The 23033-nt window shown below is 41.0% G+C and overlaps 1 protein-coding gene across 2 annotated transcripts in view; it reads right to left on the bottom strand.

Annotated features, from left to right (window-relative positions):
* LOC128701703 (C-C chemokine receptor type 8) overlaps nucleotides 1-23033 on the bottom strand; it is a 41515-nt gene that overhangs the window by 8185 nt on the left and 10297 nt on the right. Inside the window, exon 2 of one of the 2 annotated variants that reach the window (XM_053795566.2) lies at nucleotides 2672-2901. The exons of the other annotated variant lie outside the window; for it this stretch is intronic. Within the exon in view, the coding sequence (XP_053651541.1) occupies nucleotides 2672-2843 (172 nt within the window). The 5' untranslated portion in view covers nucleotides 2844-2901. The remainder of the gene's footprint in view (nucleotides 1-2671; nucleotides 2902-23033) is intronic. 2 annotated transcript variants of the gene reach the window in all.

The following is a 23033-nucleotide window of genomic DNA, read 5'->3' as shown; positions in this document are numbered from 1 at the left end:
AGACGTAAGTGGAGGTCTGGAGCAGTGGACCAGTGGGGACCACAGAGATGTAAGTGGAGGTCTGGAGCAGTGGACCAGTGGGGACCACAGAGACGTAAGTGGAGGTCTGGAGCAGTGGACCAGTGGGGACCACAGAGATGTAAGTGGAGGTCTGGAGCAGTGGACCAGTGGGGACCACACCTGCCTTCAATTGTCTGCTTAACACACATCAGCACTGTCACTCTTCCCATTGAGTGACCTCAGAGCCTCATCAATATGTAAATGTATATGTTGAGTCAATGTCCCAGCAATTATTGGCTTGTGTTTAACCAAGAATTGTATTATAAGCTTGTGTTTAACAAAATAAATTATTGTTAGATTATATATTTTGTCCAGTATTGCTTCGTATTTAAAAAAAAAATATTGAATATTGTCTTCATTTTTGTTTACAATTATCGGCTTGTATTTAAAAAAAAATCAAGTAAAGCTTGTAATTATTTTTTTACAATGACCTGTATTTAAAAAAATGAATTATTGGCTTGTATTTAGCAAAAAATTAAATTAATCTCAATTATAACTTACATATCCCTGTTATTATTACAGTTTTACCGTAATAATTAACTCAATTGTCCACCCTTTACATACACACTTATGTATATATGTAAAGTGGTATTCCATATGTATGAAACGTGGTACTAAAAACATATGTGTAGCACATATGTATATGTGTAACACGGTGTTACACATACATATGTAAGAGCATGGCTTGTGACGCAAGGCGGTATCACACACTAAGTAGATCAAGTATCTTCATCCTTTTAGTACTGCTGCCAGCAGTCGCCGAGACTGTTTTGGGGACTCAGAGCTAGAGCTGGTGAAGGGCTCTTGAGCCAGGGGATTGGAGCTACCTTTAAGTTTCTTTAATCAATCCTGATTCCCTCTAATTCCCAAGGTGCTATATCACCTCTACGGGTTTAATGCTGCACGAGTAAAATAATAATAATAAAAATAAATCTTTGTTAGCACTTGCTGGATGGGTGAAGAGGAGCTTCAGGATTAACCCCTATTACAGCCGTGAGTGCACATCACTCTGGAGACTTCCAGTTAGCAGTTTGTGTTCCGGCACTATGCACATGTCTCGACTTACGGACCCTTGATACTGCAGTAATTCCACCTTGCTACCTCGATTTACACTGAACACCAGTGTTTTGGCTGTAATGTGAAAGCTGCGTAACATCTACGTGTCTAAAATTGTGCAAATTCCAAGGGATAGCATGTAAGACACAAGTCGACATCAAAAGGAGCTTCGCTACAGCTGAGTGCTCGGCTGAGAGAAAACAGATCCCTGGCATCCCACAATCCCGCTAACTGCCCTAATATAGGATTACAGTATATTCATGGAAGAATGGCAAACTGCTGACACTTATATTTTTTTAGTGTCGATTCAAAAGGCAGTGCAGCTGATCACAGAGAAGTTAAACTCAACAAATATGGAGAACCTGGGACAATGGTGCAACGTTGTCCCACTGAACCGTACAACGTTATCTCACTACACCGTACGTTATCCTACTTAAACCGGTTGTCCATGTTCATCCATCAGTAAAAATGGGTAATGGGTGTTAGTCGACTGGTGTAGGTCGAATCCCGGGACAAAACTGACCTAATTTGCCCGAAATGCTCAGCATAACAAGAGATTTTCTATATAGTAGTATGTCATTGATGTCAGCTAGGCCTGTATACATTGTACATGTACTTGTAGAAATAAAGATATATTATTACTCGGATCAGAGACAATTCATCCCTGGTGTCAAATATGTTATAGGCTTCCTCAGTGAACTGTATTCCAAGCTCGTTAACGCTACTAGAGACCCAGGAGCTGCGAACTTCCTTTACCAGCATCTCAGTGTGGCAGCGTTGCGAGCCAGAGGGAAAATTCTTGTTACATTTTCGGTCTGTCTGCAGGTATGGACGAAATATTGAGTTTTTATTATTATTTTTTCGGATAGTGGGTGTATATTGTATAAGTGCTGTATGATCCTCACACAGCACTTATACAATATACACCCACTACCGGGGAAAAAATAACTCAATATTTCGTCCATACCTGCAGCCCAGTCTATAAATTTTGAACCGTTCTTGAGAAAATGCGCGCTCTGGGTAGTACGATACGCCTTTTGCTGGCAGATCCATGGTTCCTAAGCAAACCTAATCTAGGGGGATGGAGGGGACACACTCCTGAGAGAAACTTTATTGATAAGTTTCCCCTATGAACAAGCAAATTCTTACAATCATAGTCAGGTGAGTAGTTGGGTCAGTAAGTTCACTGTATGGGTGAATTGCGAGACAGAAGCACTGCAGGAGGACTACCGGAAAGACGGTTCTTCCCATGACCTGTTTATGTAAGCTGAGTTGTGCTACGGAGTTGGCTAAAATGAAAGCATCTTAATTCTGTTGGATTGTTTTATGTTCTGGTTAACACAGATTCCAGGCATCAGCGTGGTGTTTTATCCACCTGACTAGCTGGATGTCCTTCCAAGACATCAAGTGTGCAGTCTGGTCCCTATGTATAACATTGCGTTGCTCATGTGAATCATTCAAGAACACTGGTGTCCTTTCAACCTGATCTGTAGGCTACAAGAGGTTTCTTCCACGTATTTCTGGTCACAACTGCCACGTAGAATAATATACACACCTGCGTTGTCCGGGTCCTGGCGGTTGTCTTTATTCTTGTTCAAGTCTTTGATGAGGCTAGATGTAATATTGGCTTCTGGGGAGAGGGGGTATAACATAACCTGTAGTGTGAGTTGTTTTTTAAGGATGAGTCCTCTGTCTATGTCACTCTCTGGTTTCGGTGAAGTGAACATTTTGTAATTACGAGCCCTACAGTCCCAGATAATAGTCTGAGGGCACTGAGTCTGCACTCTATGGAAAAAAACGTAGAATTAGGGGAGGATATGACTGAAGTATGCGAATGGAAAACAGAGTTATGCGAATGGGAGACAGGAATAAAGGGGATATAAGCATGGTGCTGCAAATATATTACCAAGACTCGAAGCAGTGGGTACAAGGAGGAATAATTTATATTTTGAAATTATATAAGAAAAGCAGCGGTTTGGTGAGAGTTGTGGATGAGTGGAACAAACTCCCGTGTAGCCTCTCTGAAGCTAGAACCTTGAGTAATAGACTTAACAAAATACATGAATGGGTGCGAGTTAGACCTGCCTAGCACGAGCCAGTAGGCCTGCTGCAGTGCTCCTTCCTTTTTATATTCTTGTGTCCACAGGCGAAACGTCTCGATGAGGTTCCTCTGAAACTGTCTTTTTCAAAAATTTGTCTGGGCTATTTGAGCCGTCTCCATGCCTAATCGAGACTAATGTATATGAAAAAAATTCGAGTGCACAGGAAAGGCAATTAACCATACAATACACGCTCTAACTGGAGAATAAGTTAGTACCTGAACTCCTCAGCAGATTCGGGTGGAAATATTCAGACTGACTTAAAAAATCGAAGTAGTGGGTTATATTACAGTGAGCAGTTGTTGTTGTACTGTGTAGGAGACTACCATCATGTGTAGGAGACTGTATCAACATGTGTATGAGACTACCAACATGTGCATGAGACTACCATCATGTGTAGGAGACTGTACCAACATGTGTATGAGACTTTACCAACATGTGTATGAAACTGTACCAACATGTGTATGAGACTGTACCAACATGTGTATGAAACTGTACCAACATGTGTATGAGACTGTACTAACATGTGTATGAGACTACCAACATGTGTATGAGACTGCACCAACATGTGTATGAAACTGCATCAACATGTGTATGAGACTACCAACATGTGTATGAGACTGTACCAACATGTGTATGAAACTGTACCAACATGTGTATGAAACTGTACCAACATGTGTATGAGACTGTACCAACATGTGTATGAGACTGTACCAGCATGTGTATGAGACTGTACCAACATGTGTATGAGACTGTACCAACATGTGTATGAGACTGTACCAACATGTGTATGAGACTGTACCAACATGTGTATGAAACTGTACCAACATGTGTATGAGACTGTACCAACATGTGTATGAGACTGTACCAACATGTGTATGAGACTGTACCAACATGTGTATGAGACTACCAACATGTGTATGAGACTACCATCATGTGTATGAGACTGTACCAACATGTGTATGAGACTGTACCAACATGTGTATGAAACTGTACCAACATGTGTATGAGACTGTACCAACATGTGTATGAGACTACCAACATGTGTATGAGACTACCATCATGTGTAGGAGACTGTACCAACATGTGTATGAAACTGTACCAACATGTGTATGAGACTGTACCAACATGTGTATGAGACTACCAACATGTGTATGAGACTACCAACATGTGTATGAGACTACCATCATGTGTAGGAGACTGTACCAACATGTGTATGAGACTGTACCAACATGTGTATGAGACTGTACCAACATGTGTATGAGACTTCTAACATGTGTATGAGACTACCAACATGTGCATGAGACTACCAACATGTGTATGAGACTACCAACATGTGTATGAAACTGTACCAACATGTGTATGAGACTGTACCAACATGTGTATGAGACTTTACCAACATGTGTATGAAACTGTACCAACATGTGTATGAGACTGTACCAACATGTGTATGAGACTGTACCAACATGTGTATGAGACTTTACCAACATGTGTATGAAACTGTACCAACATGTGTATGACACTGTACCAACATGTGCATGAGACTGTACCAACATGTGTATGAGACTACCAACATGTGTATGAGACTGCACCAACATGTGTATGAGACTACCAACATGTGTATGAGACTGCACCAACATGTGTATGAAACTGCACCAACATGTGTATGAGACTACCAACATGTGTATGAGACTGTACCAACATGTGTATGAGACTGTACCAACATGTGTATGAGACTGTACCAACATGTGTATGAGACTGTACCAACATGTGTATGAGACTGTACCAGCATGTGTATGAGACTGTACCAACATGTGTATGAGACTGTACCAACATGTGTATGAGACTGTACCAACATGTGTATGAGACTGTACCAACATGTGTATGAGACTACCAACATGTGTATGAGACTGCACCAACATGTGTATGAAACTGCATCAACATGTGTATGAGACTACCAACATGTGTATGAGACTGTACCAACATGTGTATGAAACTGTACCAACATGTGTATGAAACTGTACCAACATGTGTATGAGACTGTACCAACATGTGTATGAGACTGTACCAGCATGTGTATGAGACTGCACCAACATGTGTATGAGACTGTACCAACATGTGTATGAGACTACCAACATGTGTATGAGACTGTACCAACATGTGTATGAGACTGTACCAACATGTGTATGAGACTGTACCAACATGTGTATGAGACTGTACCAACATGTGTATGAGACTGTACCAACATGTGTATGAAACTGTACCAACATGTGTATGAGACTGTACCAACATGTGTATGAGACTGTACCAACATGTGTATGAGACTGTACCAACATGTGTATGAGACTACCAACATGTGTATGAGACTGTACCAACATGTGTATGAGACTGTACCAAAGTGTGCTTTCCCTCATTACGTGATCCGTGCGGGTTTAGCATTTGTTTTTGCAAATAATAATAATAATAATAATAATAATAATAATAATAATAATAATAATAATAATAATAATAATAATAATAATAATAATAATAATAACAACAACAACAACAAACGAAAACAACAACAATGATAACTAAAAGAATAAAACGAAGAGAAGAATAATAATTAAGAAAAAGGAAAATTAGAAGAATCAGTATAATGTACGTATATGTATCACTTCCACATCTGATCCTCCCATCAAGGGGCGAGGGGCTCATGATGATAATGAAAGTCTCTTGATCCAAGAATTTGGAGGTACTCCTGCTCCCCCTTAGATCAACCCTGATTACCTTCCATTTCCCAGGGGTTGCATAACCCTCATGAATTCAGCGCTTTACCCACGAGTACAATAATCTCACCCTGGCTACCAGTACCCCCTCCCCACCCCCCACACTCTTGTGGGTCGCATCCTGGGGAAGAGAACCAAAGCCAGACTGAGTAACTTTCTGGTTATATAATGGGCTATTACGCCTCCTCGTTTGTAATTCGAATAAAACATTCTCCCCTTCTTCGTCCTTTTCATCTTCTTGTTTTTATTCTACTGGGAACGCAGGCGTGAAAGATACATGATAATATACACTTGGAGAATCTTAAGAGGGACTAGTCCCAAATCTGCACACGAAAATCACTCTCTATGAAAACAAAAGACTCGGCAGGAGATGCAACATTCCCCCATTGAAAAGCAGCGGTGCCACGAGTACACTAAGAGACAACACAATAAGTGTCAGGGGCCCAAGACTGTTCAACTGCCTCCCAGCATACGTAAGGGGAATTACCAATAGACCCCTGGCTGTCTTCAAAAAGGAGTTGCACAGGTACTTAAAGTCAGTACCTGACTAGCCGGGCTGTGGTTCGTACGTCGGTTTGCATGTGCCCAGCAGTAACAGCCTGGTTGATCAGGCCCTGATCCACCACGAGGCCTGGTCATGGACCGGGCCGCGGGGGTGTTGACCCCCGGAACACCCTCCAGGTATACTCCAGGGAGGCAATAAGTTACATAAGTTACATTATTTCACTTTACTGGGTTATCCTAGGCTCAAGCCTCGTAATGTGCGCAGATAACACTACCTTGTCATCAGATCGGTTTAGCGCTTCCTTTTGATTATAATGATAATAATTGTCATCAGATCACCAGCTTGTCATTAAATCATTTTAAAACTTTAAACTTAAACATGTATCCTAAATATAATCTCACATTCACAGGAAGTTTGCCCTGTGACTAGGTTGGGTGCATTGGCTTAAGCCGGTACGAGACTTGGACCTGCCTCGCATGGGCCAGTAGGCCTTCTGCAGTGTTCCTTCGTTCTTATGTTCTTGTGCTCCTGGCACACAGGGCCGGGGTCGGCATCCCTAAGACCAGGAGCTGAATCTCGATCCCTGAAAACAACTGGCTGAGTACACACGCAGTATGAGGTATATTTCAACACCAGTGTAGGGTTATTAAGAAACACAGGAGGGCCAGCTTAGAAAGGTAGCTCACATTTACATTAAACATAAGGATCGTGGTCTGATTCAGGCCAGGACGAGACATATGGATAAGTCTCTTCACGCCTGTCTGGGTTCATCTAGCCGTAAATAAGTACCTGGGTGTTAGGAGTCTGCTGGAGGTCACATCCTGGAGAAGAGGATCAAAGGAGCTTCATAAGCCAGACATAGTGGTTTTAGTTAGTCTGGGTTTCTAACACTCTGGGCTAGTAGCTACAATCTATAACCCTAGGGATTGTATCATGTGCCATAACACGAATTGAAAATCCGTACTAGACTTGGATTTAGCCGTAACAGGATAACTGCTCTAAGCTTGTAAAATGAGCTGTGGTAGGATAACAGCTCTAAGCTTGTAAAATGAGCTGTGGTAGGATAACAGCTCTAAGCTTGTAAAATGAGATGTGGTAGGATAACAGTTCTAAGCTTGTAAAATGAGCTGTGGTAGGATAACAGCTCTAAGCTTGTAAAATGAGCTGTGGTTGTGTAACACCCCCATGCAAAATAAACTGAGGTAGGATAACAGCTTTCATCTTTGTAAAACATGCTGAGGCGGGATAACCTTGAGATGGAAGCCCTGGGGAAGGGAATCCCTCGGGGACACTCCTGTTTATCTCAGTATATTCTCACCATGTCGAAACCACGACATAAACACCAGTATATGTAGCAAAGTTATTTAATTACTTGCACTTGTCCTTGAAGGGGAGGGAGGTGTCTGCCTTGATGCCAGGGAAGGGCTCTTGCTGTAGTCAAATGAAGGTACCCTTTTCCTTCCTTGGTTCAAACCAGATTACCTCTCATTTCCCAGGCGGTGTGTGACTCCAACTGGTCGTGTGTGAGGGAGAGGGAGAGAAAGGGAGAGAATACTCTGTGACTATAGCATCCGTATAGCTTCAAACATCTTGCTCGGCTTCCAGATAAAACTTGGACTGTGGTATACTGCATTTCCCTGAGGAAAAGGCAGATATTGATTTGTAAAGAAGGAATTTTACCATGGTGTATGAAAGTGTTGATGTTGTCTTGGTGTATAATCGTCTAGGTAATTCATATGGAGGTCAGTTGATGTTTCATGATGTATTTGTAGGAGAACTCGTCTGATGGTTGAAGGAGATGTTAGTTTGTTTGCTAGGATGAAAGAGAAGAAAAAGTTAAATTTATTTGGATTACTGACCCCGAGGGTTAATAACCCAGAGTAATCGAAGGAAGGCTAGGAATGTGGCTTATCTCCACTGAGTCCTTGTTTAGGTCCTGCCCAGGATGCCATCCACACCAATCGACCAACTCCCAGGTACATATCTAGTGCTATGTAACAGGTCTCAGTAGGTGTCAGAAAACTAACTCCCAGGCGTCTATTTACTGCGAGTAAACAGACACCTGGGAGACTAGCCCTACGCCATCCCCTCCCCCTCGTCCACAATGCGACCTCCAGTCCTTTCCATTGTGAGCTGAACGTTTTGACATGTGAGTCAAGTTTTATGACCAAGATATAAACCCTCATTAATAATGATCATTACTATAATTATGTGTATATGTCCTATGGGGAGGTGGAGAAGAACTTTTCCTCCGTAAGCATGGAATGTCATAACAGGCAACTAAAATGTCGGGAGCAAGAGGCTAGTAACCCCTTCTGTATAAATTACTAAATGTAAAAGGAAGAAAAACTTTTTATTTTTTTTTCGAGTCGACCTGCCTCGGTGGGAGACGGCCGGTGTGCTAAAAAAATATTAGATATCTATAATTTTCCCAATCTTTATTCAATTTTGTCGCACACTTCATCCGTGTCACATCGGCGGCAGTGACATAAGAAATGTGTACCTTGGAAAACACTGTGTATCATCATTCATCACTTTTGAACAGTGTGTGTGTCATACATCACATCTGAACACTAGTGTTTATGTCACACGAGACATTCACAATCAATAATGTTAAATGTTTAGCTGTGGTTCAATACACTCAGTGTATGGTTCAATACACTCAGTGTATGGTTCAGTGCACTCAGTGTATGGTTCAATACACTCAGTGTATGGTTCAATACACTCAGTGTATGGTTCAGTACACTCAGTGTATGGTTCAGTACACTCAGTGTATGGTTCAATACACTCAGTGTATGGTTCAATACACTCAGTGTATGGTTCAGTACACTCAGTGTATGGTTCAATACACTCAGTGTATGGTTCAGTACACTCAGTGTATGGTTCAGTACACTCTGTATGGTTCAGTACACTCAGTGTATGGTTCAGTACACTCAGTGTATGGTTCAATACACTCAGTGTATGGTTCAATACACTCAGTGTATGGTTCAGTACACTCAGTGTATGGTTCAGTACACTCAGTGTATGGTTCAATACACTCAGTGTATGGTTCAATACACTCAGTGTATGGTTCAATACACTCAGTGTATGGTTCAATACACTCAGTGTATGGTTCAATACACTCAGTGTATGGTTCAATACACTCAGTGTATGGTTCAGTACACTCAGTGTATGGTTCAGTACACTCAGTGTATGGTTCAATACACTCAGTGTATGGTTCAATACACTCAGTGTATGGTTCAGTACACTCAGTGTATGGTTCAATACACTCAGTGTATGGTTCAGTACACTCAGTGTATGGTTCAGTACACTCTGTATGGTTCAGTACACTCAGTGTATGGTTCAGTACACTCAGTGTATGGTTCAATACACTCAGTGTATGGTTCAATACACTCAATGTATGGTTCAGTACACTCAGTGTATGGTTCAGTACACTCAGTGTATGGTTCAATACACTCAGTGTATGGTTCAATACACTCAGTGTATGGTTCAGTACACTCAGTGTATGGTTCAATACACTCAGTGTATGGTTCAGTACACTCAGTGTATGGTTCAGTACACTCTGTATGGTTCAGTACACTCAGTGTATGGTTCAGTACACTCAGTGTATGGTTCAATACACTCAGTGTATGGTTCAATACACTCAGTGTATGGTTCAGTACACTCAGTGTATGGTTCAATACACTCAGTGTATGGTTCAATACACTCAGTGTATGGTTCAGTACACTCAGTGTATGGTTCAATACACTCAGTGTATGGTTCAGTACACTCAGTGTATGGTTCAGTACACTCTGTATGGTTCAGTACACTCAGTGTATGGTTCAGTACACTCAGTGTATGGTTCAATACACTCAGTGTATGGTTCAATACACTCAGTGTATGGTTCAGTACACTCAGTGTATGGTTCAGTACACTCAGTGTATGGTTCAATACACTCAGTGTATGGTTCAATACACTCAGTGTATGGTTCAGTACTCAGTGTATTGTTCAATACACTTAGTGTATGGTTCAATACTCAGTGTATGGTTCAATACTTAGTGTATTGTTTAATACACTTAGTGTATGGTTCAATACACTCAGTGTATGGTTCAATACACTCAGTGTATGGTTCAATACACTCAGTGTATGGTTCAATACACTTAGTGTATGGTTCAATACACTCAGTGTATGGTTAAATACACTTAGTGTATGGTTCAATACTCAGTGTATTGTTCAATACACTTAGTGTATGGTTCAATACTCAGTGTATGGTTCAATACTCAGTGTATTGTTCAATACACTTAGTGTATGGTTCATTACAGAGGTCAGCAGTTTCAAACACTCATCACTGTGGCAGTGAGACTTGTCTAATTTCTTCACTGTATAGAGTATGGAAGAATAAGCTACGCAATCTTGAACTCTTTTTTTATGTATTCCAGTACTGCTGCCACATGTAAAGCGTTGTATGTATATGTAGTGTCCAGTATTACAATGTTTTTAATATTTATACAATGTAACACTTCTTTATACATTTTTGGTGCGCGCGCGCGTGCCCTCACCTAGTTGTGGTCGCAGGGGTCGATTCATAGCTCCTGGCCCGTGTGTGTGTGTGCGCGCGCACTTGTGACTGCGGTGGTTGAATCACAGCTCTTGAGCCCGCTTCTTACCTACTCATCTATGTTTTCAGCAGTCTTCTGTTCCCATTGTCTCCCCACATTTGCACGTGAAACAAACCTGGCCCTATACACCTTATTTAGGGTCGTTAGGTGGAGTTCCTTAAATATTTCTTCGTAGCCCACCTAGCCTCAGTTTAGGTACCACTCTCCCACACAAACCTTTACTTACTTTCGATTTTCTGAACATGCCTTATCATTCTTCATGTACGTTTCTATAATTTTCTAAATAGTTCTTTGCATGTGCCTTTGATGTTATATGGTAGGTAAGTGCTTCCAGTGAAATACTTTTCACGTTATTCTCTTCGCTTTTCATCTGTAGTTCTCCTCCCAGTGTGTATTCTGTCTGGTCTTCTCAGTCCCTTTCCCATTCTAATCACTTTGCATTTATTAAAGCTGAATTCTAAAGTACGTTTCCCTGATTACGTTTGCATCTGTTCAAGTTACCTTGGAGCCTCTCTCTCTGTCTTCCTCGGTTGTTTGCTCTCTCTCTCTCTCTCTCTCTCTCTCTCTCTCTCTCTCTCATTACAGACATACCATCAGATAATAATGGTACACATTATTTAACTTACTCTGGCAGATCATTTATGATTATCAGGAACAACTAGGGTTTTGAACACCGTAATGCTTCCTCTTTCATCATTATCCTCTTCCATTTATATTGCAGGTAGTCCTGTATCTACTGTACTTGAGCACCTTCCCTTTTACTCCTCTTCACGTTTGTTCATCAGCTTCTAGTGGCGTAAATTGTTCGAATGCATTAACAGTTTAAGAATATGCAATTTATCCACCCCTATCTTTTCTGCTAAATATTCGTGGCTGTCATAAAACTCTAGGAGATTCTTAGAGCAGGATGTCCTTTAATCATTCTCTCGTCTGTATGCCATTACCTCTCCAGTATTATTTTTCCTTTGCATCCTGCATCCCTCTGCTCTCACTTCTCATCCCCACCAACACCAGGTAATGGAAACATGTGATTGTTGACACTGACTCCTAGTGGCGCCTCATTTAATTTTATCTAATTTTACCTGGAGTAAAAAACCAGATCTAGTCTTGCTGGTTTGTTCTCGTCTTCATACTCTTATGTGTTTAACACGTTTCTCTTTCCATAGTTCTGATGTTTTGTGTAATTCCTAGGCTTACTAGTCATTTTATTTATTAAAACTTTTATTATCAGTACATTACTACTCTTCTGTTGGTCACTTGTGCAGCTTCATCCAAAAGTTGAATCATTTCCCTTATATTTCCTCTTTCTGCTGTTCTGGTCATCTTATTTTTGGTGGAGAAGTGTAACCTACTGCAATTATTATCTTGGAGTCCACTGTTTTTATTACATCTGCTGCACAGGTTCCGAAGTCCCCACTGAAAAAGTTTATTATTTCGTCAGACCTCCATGTCTCCATGATCCGATGCTATAGTCAGATCATGACACTCTATGCTCCCTTCGGGGATGCCATGTGTTACACTCTAATCAGCCATTAATGCGATCTCAACTCCTCGTCTGTACTTGCTTCGGAGGTACATATACTAAAAATTGGAACTGTTACCCCTTGTCTTTACCTCCTTACTCTGTGGTTCCTCCTCGGAGAATGTTACATTCTAATCACAGAACGGATGGGGATCAAACCCTTGGCGGGGAAGTACTAAAACTCACATTCCTCTGAGTTTAAGGACTCCCCTGCCATGTGTTCGAGCTCCTTAGATTACAAGACATTGTTATATCACTACAAAGAAATATTAGTTATTTCGTATTTTACATTTACTTCATATAGTTGTTGTACACATTACAATAAAGAATACAATTTAAAAAACTTATATCCAATTACATTTTTTTTTAAATTCTTCATATAGGCTGTACACAGTGCAGTAAGGAATTCAGTCTAAAAAAAGCTGACTTCTTATTACCACTAAAAGAAAAAAAAAACATTGGTGGCCCAGGCCGCGGGGGCGTTGATCCCCGGAATACCCTCCAGGTAGACTCCAGGTGACTGGGTTGCAATCTCTATTTTCTTCATCTGGTCGATGCAAAATGTGAATACAACCTCAAGATGTCAAATATATTATAATTAACAATGAAGTATTTTGCCATATCATGAAAGGTTTGCATGAACGTGTCTGAAAAGTTGGGCGCCCGGACACTTACCATATAGTGTTCCAGTGTGTGGCACTGTCTCTGTTCACACGCTGCATTTTATGTCACTGATATCTCCATACAAACCATACTGCTAGAGATACTTATATAGCCTAGCCTTAGTTTAGCAGTAACATCTTGCAACCTACTGACCTTGTTACTGTATTCCATACAGTATTGTGTACATCACCTATATGAAGTACTTGTAAAATACGAATTAACTAGTATTTCTTTCTAGTGATATAACAATTCTCCGTGAGCCTGACAAAGACCTATTGTGACTTCTGTATTTTTTTTTTTTTTACGCTACCGGTCACAGGAAGAGAATGGGGTGCACAATCAACTAGCCGCTCAGGCGGCACAACTATCTCACTCTTCTGATTGCAATCGTGTTATTACGGTTTCGTAAGTCATAATATTATATGTTATAACTTCTGTGAGTTTCACTTTCTCTAGTTTTGCTTGCACCTTTCTCACCTTCATCTCACAGCTCATTAGTAATGCTCTCCACATTTGTGTACTATACTTACATTATTCTTTTTGTCTGACTTTTTTGTTTCATATGTTCTCTGCTTTGTGGGATGGATGAGTAAATGGGAGGTGGGATCTTCGCAGGGATGGAGACTCTGGAAGGGATTTGGGACTTTTTTTTTTTTCCCCCAGAATTCTCTCCATCCTAGATACGGGAAAGAAGTATCTCTAGTATTCAAAGGTGTAGTGTCATAGGTGGGTCCTGGGTGGCTCCGGTTGTGGTTCTTGTGGAGAGGGTTTGGTCTTGAGTGGTGCGAGGTGGTGATCGTGGGTACGCAGGGTGAGCTAGTTTTGGGGTAGAGGAGAATAGATGTCCAGTGTGGTTGGTTAGGGGGGTGTTGGTAGTGTGGGGGAGGGGAGTCAGGGGTGAAGTGTAGTGGCAACTGGTGGCGGAGAATAATGGAGGAGAGAGGGAGGATGATGGGGTGGTGGCATGCTGGTAGGGGGATGAGAGTTATTTCTTTGTCGTGTCGGCTTGGCGACTCTTGTCTCATTCTCTTGTACGTCTCTGATTCCTGATTTTCTTATGCTGTGTTTGTGTATTTGTCCAAGGAATCCTTTATTTTGTTTGAGCGTGCGAGCTTGCTGGAAGGAAAGGGGGGTCCCGCCTCTAAAGTTTCCAGACTAACGTAAAGCAGCAGTGTCATGTCTATATTTTAACCCCTGTATGGTGTCTGCTGCCACAGTCATTGTTCACTTCATCCCACTTCTTTACCAGTCTTCAGTTGAAGAAATGTTTCAACATATATCTGAGGCTTATTTGATTGTAATGTCCAACAATGACTACTTGTACGGTAGGTCAGTAAGAAAGCAAGCAAGCAGGCAAGATACTTTTCTTTAAAATTAGGTTTGCGTACATAACATGCAAATATTTTTTTTACAATGGCTTTGAGGACACATATGTTATGGACACAAAAAACACATAAGAACATAAGCACAAAAGCACATCATGCAGATTTAGCCTAGCATAACCCAGAATAACCCAATAAAGTCAAACTGGCTTATTACCTACATTAAATCTTTAGCAAACAGCTTATCCCAGTCCACCGTGTATATATCTAACACTATTTTGTATATTGCAATATAAAAAAATGTAAATAAATGCAATCTGTCATCCTTTTTTGTTCTCGAATAACTCGTGATTGTGGTTATTACTTGATAATTTGGTATTGTGGTTATTGCCTGATAGACTTGGTAGTGTGGTTATTGCCTGATAGACTTAGTAGTGTGGTTATTGCTTGATAGACTTGGTAGTGTGGTTATTACCTGATAGACTTGGTAGTGTGGTTATTGCCTGATAGACTTGGTAGTGTGGTTATTGCCTGATAGACTTGGTAGTGTGGTTATTACCTGATAGACTTGGTAGTGTGGTTATTGCCTGATAGACTTGGTAGTGTGGTTATTACCTGATAGACTTGGTAGTGTGGTTATTACCTGATAGACTTAGTAGTGTGGTTATTACCTGATAGACTTGGTAGTGTGGTTATTGCCTGATAGACTTGGTAGTGTGGTTATTGCCTGATAGACTTGGTATTGTGGTTATTACCTGATAGACTTGGTAGTGTGGTTATTGCCTGATAGACTTGGTATTGTGGTTATTACCTGATAGACTTGGTAGTGTGGTTATTGCCTGATAGACTTGGTAGTGTGGTTATTACCTGATAGACTTGGTAGTGTGGTTATTGCCTGATAGACTTGGTAGTGTGGTTATTACCTGATAGACTTGGTAGTGTGGTTATTGCCTGATAGACTTGGTAGTGTGGTTATTGCCTGATAGACTTGGTAGTGTGGTTATTACCTGATAGACTTGGTAGTGTGGTTATTGCCTGATAGACTTGGTAGTGTGATTATTGCCTGATAGACTTGGTATTGTGGTTATTACCTGATAGACTTGGTAGTGTGGTTATTGCCTGATAGACTTGGTATTGTGGTTATTGCCTGATAGACTTGATAGTGTGGTTATTACCTAATAGACTTGGTAGTGTGGTTATTGCCTGATAGACTTGGTAGTGTGGTTATTACCTGATAGACTTGGTATTGTGGTTATTGCCTGATAGACTTGGTAGTGTGGTTATTACCTGATAGACTTGGTATTGTGGTTATTGCCTGATAGACTTGGTAGTGTGGTTATTACCTGATAGACTTGGTAGTGTGGTTATTGCCTGATAGACTTGGTAGTGTGGTTATTGCCTGATAGACTTGGTAGTGTGATTATTGCCTGATAGACTTGGTAGTGTGATTATTGCCTGATAGACTTGGTATTGTGGTTATTACCTGATAGACTTGGTAGTGTGATTATTGCCTGATAGACTTGGTAGTGTGATTATTGCCTGATAGACTTGGTATTGTGGTTTTTACCTGATAGACTTGGTAGTGTGATTATTGCCTGATAGACTTGGTAGTGTGATTATTGCCTGATAGACTTGGTATTGTGGTTATTACCTGATAGACTTGGTATTGTGGTTATTGCCTGATAGACTTGGTAGTGTGGTTATTGCCTGATAGACTTGGTAGTGTGATTATTACCTGATAGACTTGGTAGTGTGATTATTGCCTGATAGACTTGGTATTGTGGTTATTACCTGATAGACTTGGTAGTGTGATTATTGCCTGATAGACTTGGTAGTGTGATTATTGCCTGATAGACTTGGTAGTGTGATTATTGCCTGATAGACTTGGTATTGTGGTTATTACCTGATAGACTTGGTATTGTGGTTATTGCCTGATAGACTTGGTAGTGTGGTTATTGCCTGATAGACTTGGTAGTGTGATTATTGCCTGATAGACTTGGTAGTGTGGTTATTACCTGATAGACTTGGTAGTGTGATTATTGCCTGATAGACTTGGTATTGTGGTTATTGCCTGATAGACTTGGTAGTGTGGTTATTATCTGATAGAATTGGTAGTGTGGTTATTGCCTGATAGACTTGGTAGTGTGGTTATTACCTGATAGACTTGGTAGTGTGGTTATTGCCTGATAGACATGGTAGTGTGATTATTGCCTGATAGACTTGGTATTGTGGTTATTGCCTGATAGACATGGTAGTGTGGTTATTGCCTGATAGACTTGGTAGTGTGGTTATTGCCTGATAGACTTGGTAGTGTGGTTATTGCCTGATAGACTTGGTATTGTGGTTATTGCCTGATAGACATGGTAGTGTGGTTATTGCCTGATAGACTTGGTAGTGTGGTTATTGCCTGATAGACTTGGTAGTGTGATTATTGCCTGATAGACTTGGTAGTGTGATTATTGCCTGATAGACTTGGTAGTGTGATTATTGCCTGATAGACTTGGTAGTGTGATTATTGCCTGATAGACTTGGTAGTGTGATTATTGCCTGATAGACTTGGTAGTGTGATTATTGCCTGATAGACTTGGTAGTGTGGTTAATGCATGATAGACTTGGTAGTGTGATTATTGCCTGATAGACTTGGTAGTGTGATAATTGCCTGATAGATTTGGTAGTGTGGTTAATGCATGATAGACTTGGTAGTGTGGTTAATGCCTGATAGACTTGGTAGTGTGATTAATGCCTGATAGACTTGGTAGTGTGGTTAATGCCTGATAGACTTGGTAGTGTGGTTAATGCCTGATAGACTTGGTAGTGTGGTTAATGCCTGATAGACTTGGTAGTGTGGTTAATGCCTGATAGACTTGGTAGTGTGGTTAATGCCTGATAGACTTGGTAGTGTGGTTAATGCCTGATAGACTTGGTAGTGTGGTTAATGCCTGATAGACTTGGTAGTGTGGTTAATGCCTGATAGACTTGTTAGTGTGGTTAATGCCTGATAGACTTGGTAGTGTGGTTAATGCCTGATAGACTTGGTAGTGTGGTTAATGCCTGATAGACTTGGTAGTGTGGTTAATGCCTGATAGACTTGGTAGTGTGGTTAATGCCTGATAGACTTGGTAGTGTGGTTAATGCCTGATAGACTTGGTAGTGTGGTTAATGGCTGATTGGTAGTGTTGTGAATGCCTGATAGTCTTTGTAGTGTGGTTAATGCCTGATAGACTTGGTAGTGTGGTTAATGCCTGATAGACTTGGTAGTGTGGTTAATGCCTGATAGACTTGGTAGTGTGGTTAATGCCTGATAGACTTGGTAGTGTGGTTAATGCCTGATAGACTTGGTAGTGTGGTTAATGCCTGATAGACTTAGTGTGGTTAATGCCTGATAGACTTGGTAGTGTGGTTAATGCCTGATAGACTTGGTAGTGTGGTTAATGCCTGATAGACTTGGTAGTGTGGTTAATGCCTGATAGACTTGGTAGTGTGGTTAATGCCTGATAGACTTGGTAGTGTGGTTAATGCCTGATAGACTTGGTAGTGTGGTTAATGCCTGATAGACTTGGTAGTGTGGTTAATGCCTGATAGACTTGGTAGTGTGGTTAATGCCTGATAGACTTGATAGACTTGGTAGTGTGGTTAATGCCTGATAGACTTGGTAGTGTGGTTAATGCCTGATAGACTTGGTAGTGTGGTTAATGCCTGATAGACTTGGTAGTGTGGTTAATGCCTGATAGACTTGGTAGTGTGGTTAATGCCTGATAGACTTGGTAGTGTGGTTAATGCCTGATAGACTTGGTAGTGTGGTTAATGCCTGATAGACTTGGTAGTGTGGTTAATGCCTGATAGACTTGGTAGTGTGGTTAATGCCTGATAGACTTGGTAGTGTGGTTAATGCCTGATAGACTTGGTAGTGTGGTTAATGCCTGATAGACTTGGTAGTGTGGTTAATGCCTGATAGACTTGGTAGTGTGGTTAATGCCTGATAGACTTGGTAGTGTGGTTAATGCCTGATAGACTTGGTAGTGTGGTTAATGCCTGATAGACTTGGTAGTGTGGTTAATGCCTGATAGACTTGGTAGTGTGGTTAATGCCTGATAGACTTGGTAGTGTGGTTAATGCCTGATAGACTTGGTAGTGTGGTTAATGCCTGATAGACTTGGTAGTGTGGTTAATGCCTGATAGACTTGGTAGTGTGGTTAATGCCTGATAGACTTGGTAGTGTGGTTAATGCCTGATAGACTTGGTAGTGTGGTTAATGCCTGATAGACTTGGTAGTGTGGTTAATGCCTGATAGACTTGGTAGTGTGGTTAATGCCTGATAGACTTGGTAGTGTGGTTAATGCCTGATAGACTTGGTAGTGTGGTTAATGCCTGATAGACTTGGTAGTGTGGTTAATGCCTGATAGACTTGGTAGTGTGGTTAATGCCTGATAGACTTGGTAGTGTGGTTATTGCCTGATAGACTTGGTAGTGTGGTTATTACCTGATAGACTTGGTAGTGTGGTTATTGCCTGATAGACTTGGTAGTGTGATTATTGCCTGATAGACTTGGTATTGTGGTTATTACCTGATAGACTTGGTAGTGTGGTTATTGCCTGATAGACTTGGTATTGTGGTTATTGCCTGATAGACTTGGTAGTGTGGTTATTACCTGATAGACTTGGTATTGTGGTTATTGCCTGATAGACTTGATAGTGTGGTTATTACCTAATAGACTTGGTAGTGTGGTTATTGCCTGATAGACTTGGTAGTGTGGTTATTACCTGATAGACTTGGTATTGTGGTTATTGCCTGATAGACTTGGTAGTGTGGTTATTACCTGATAGACTTGGTATTGTGGTTATTGCCTGATAGACTTGGTAGTGTGGTTATTACCTGATAGACTTGGTAGTGTGGTTATTGCCTGATAGACTTGGTAGTGTGGTTATTGCCTGATAGACTTGGTAGTGTGATTATTGCCTGATAGACTTGGTAGTGTGATTATTGCCTGATAGACTTGGTATTGTGGTTATTACCTGATAGACTTGGTAGTGTGATTATTGCCTGATAGACTTGGTAGTGTGGTTAATGCCTGATAGACTTGGTATTGTGGTTTTTACCTGATAGACTTGGTAGTGTGATTATTGCCTGATAGACTTGGTAGTGTGGTTATTGCCTGATAGACTTGGTATTGTGGTTATTACCTGATAGACTTGGTATTGTGGTTATTGCCTGATAGACTTGGTAGTGTGGTTATTGCCTGATAGACTTGGTAGTGTGATTATTACCTGATAGACTTGGTAGTGTGATTATTGCCTGATAGACTTGGTATTGTGGTTATTACCTGATAGACTTGGTAGTGTGATTATTGCCTGATAGACTTGGTAGTGTGATTATTGCCTGATAGACTTGGTAGTGTGATTATTGCCTGATAGACTTGGTATTGTGGTTATTACCTGATAGACTTGGTATTGTGGTTATTGCCTGATAGACTTGGTAGTGTGGTTATTGCCTGATAGACTTGGTAGTGTGATTAATGCCTGATAGACTTGGTAGTGTGGTTATTACCTGATAGACTTGGTAGTGTGATTATTGCCTGATAGACTTGGTATTGTGGTTATTGCCTGATAGACTTGGTAGTGTGGTTATTACCTGATAGAATTGGTAGTGTGGTTATTGCCTGATAGACTTGGTAGTGTGGTTAATGCCTGATAGACTTGGTAGTGTGGTTAATGCCTGATAGACATGGTAGTGTGATTATTGCCTGATAGACTTGGTAGTGTGGTTAATGCCTGATAGACATGGTAGTGTGGTTATTGCCTGATAGACTTGGTAGTGTGGTTATTGCCTGATAGACTTGGTAGTGTGGTTATTGCCTGATAGACTTGGTATTGTGGTTATTGCCTGATAGACATGGTAGTGTGGTTATTGCCTGATAGACTTGGTAGTGTGGTTATTGCCTGATAGACTTGGTAGTGTGATTATTGCCTGATAGACTTGGTAGTGTGATTATTGACTGATAGACTTGGTAGTGTGATTATTGCCTGATAGACTTGGTAGTGTGATTATTGCCTGATAGACTTGGTAGTGTGATTATTGCCTGATAGACTTGGTAGTGTGATTATTGCCTGATAGACTTGGTAGTGTGGTTAATGCATGATAGACTTGGTAGTGTGATTATTGCCTGATAGACTTGGTAGTGTGATTATTGCCTGATAGACTTGGTAGTGTGGTTAATTCATGATAGACTTGGTAGTGTGGTTAATGCCTGATAGACTTGGTAGTGTGATTAATGCCTGATAGACTTGGTAGTGTGGTTAATGCCTGATAGACTTGGTAGTGTGGTTAATGCCTGATAGACTTGGTAGTGTGGTTAATGCCTGATAGACTTGGTAGTGTGGTTAATGCCTGATAGACTTGGTAGTGTGGTTAATGCCTGATAGACTTGGTAGTGTGGTTAATGCCTGATAGACTTGGTAGTGTGGTTAATGCCTGATAGACTTGGTAGTGTGGTTAATGCCTGATAGACTTGGTAGTGTGGTTAATGCCTGATAGACTTGGTAGTGTGGTTAATGCCTGATAGACTTGGTAGTGTGGTTAATGATAGACCTGATAGACTTGGTAGTGTGGTTAATGCCTGATAGACTTGGTAGTGTGGTTAATGCCTGATAGACTTGGTAGTGTGGTTAATGCCTGATAGACTGATAGACTTGGTAGTGTGGTTAATGCCTGATAGACTTGGTAGTGTGGTTAATGCCTGATAGACTTGGTAGTGTGGTTAATGCCTGATAGACTTGGTAGTGTGGTTAATGCCTGATAGACTTGGTAGTGTGGTTAATGCCTGATAGACTTGGTAGTGTGGTTAATGCCTGATAGACTTGGTAGTGTGGTTAATGCCTGATAGACTTGGTAGTGTGGTTAATGCCTGATAGACTTGGTAGTGTGGTTAATGCCTGATAGACTTGGTAGTGTGGTTAATGCCTGATAGACTTGGTAGTGTGGTTAATGCCTGATAGACTTGGTAGTGTGGTTAATGCCTGATAGACTTGGTAGTGTGGTTAATGCCTGATAGACTTGGTAGTGTGGTTAATGCCTGATAGACTTGGTAGTGTGGTTAATGACTGATAGATAGACTTGGTAGTGTGGTTAATGCCTGATAGACTTGGTAGTGTGGTTAATGCCTGATAGACTTGGTAGTGTGGTTAATGCCTGATAGACTTGGTAGTGTGGTTAATGCCTGATAGACTTGGTAGTGTGGTTAATGCCTGATAGACTTGGTAGTGTGGTTAATGCCTGATAGACTTGGTAGTGTGGTTAATGCCTGATAGACTTGGTAGTGTGGTTAATGCCTGATAGACTTGGTAGTGTGGTTAATGCCTGATAGACTTGGTAGTGTGGTTAATGCCTGATAGACTTGGTAGTGTGGTTAATGCCTGATAGACTTGGTAGTGTGGTTAATGCCTGATAGACTTGGTAGTGTGGTTAATGCCTGATAGACTTGGTAGTGTGGTTAATGCCTGATAGACCTGATAGACTTGGTAGTGTGGTTAATGCCTGATAGACTTGGTAGTGTGGTTAATGCCTGATAGACTTGGTAGTGTGGTTAATGCCTGATAGCTTGGTATTGTAGTGTGGTTAATGCCTGATAGACTTGGTAGTGTGGTTAATGCCTGATAGACTTGGTAGTGTGGTTAATGCCTGATAGACTTGGTAGTGTGGTTAATGCCTGATAGATAGACTTGGTAGTGTGGTTAATGCCTGATAGACTTGGTAGTGTGGTTAATGCCTGATAGACTTGGTAGTGTGGTTAATGCCTGATAGACTTGGTAGTGTGGTTAATGCCTGATAGACTTGGTAGTGTGGTTAATGCCTGATAGACTTGGTAGTGTGGTTAATGCCTGATAGACTTGGTAGTGTGGTTAATGCCTGATAGACTTGGTAGTGTGGGTACTGCCTGATAGTGCGGTTACTGCCTGATAGACTTGGTAGTGTGGTTAATGCCTGATAGACTTGGTAGTGTGGTTAATGCCTGATAGACTTGGTAGTGTGGTTAATGCCTGATAGACTTGGTAGTGTGGTTAATGCCTGATAGACTTGGTAGTGTGGTTAATGCCTGATAGACTTGGTAGTGTGGTTAATGCCTGATAGACTTGGTAGTGTGGTTAATGCCTGATAGACTTGGTAGTGTGGTTAATGCCTGATAGACTTGGTAGTGTGGTTAATGCCTGATAGACTTGGTAGTGTGGTTATATGCCTGATAGACTTGGTAGTGTGGTTAATGCCTGATAGACTTGGTAGTGTGGTTAATGCCTGATAGACTTGGTAGTGTGGTTAATGCCTGATAGACTTGGTAGTGTGGTTAATGCCTGATAGACTTGGTAGTGTGGTTAATGCCTGATAGACTTGGTAGTGTGGTTAATGCCTGATAGACTTGGTAGTGTGGTTAATGCCTGCCTGATAGACT

This window comes from Cherax quadricarinatus, chromosome 37, assembly GCF_038502225.1.
Source record: "Cherax quadricarinatus isolate ZL_2023a chromosome 37, ASM3850222v1, whole genome shotgun sequence".
NCBI lineage: Eukaryota > Metazoa > Arthropoda > Malacostraca > Decapoda > Parastacidae > Cherax > Cherax quadricarinatus.
The sequence above is the reverse complement of the archived record's forward strand: the minus strand, read 5'-3'. Positions and strand labels throughout refer to the sequence as shown.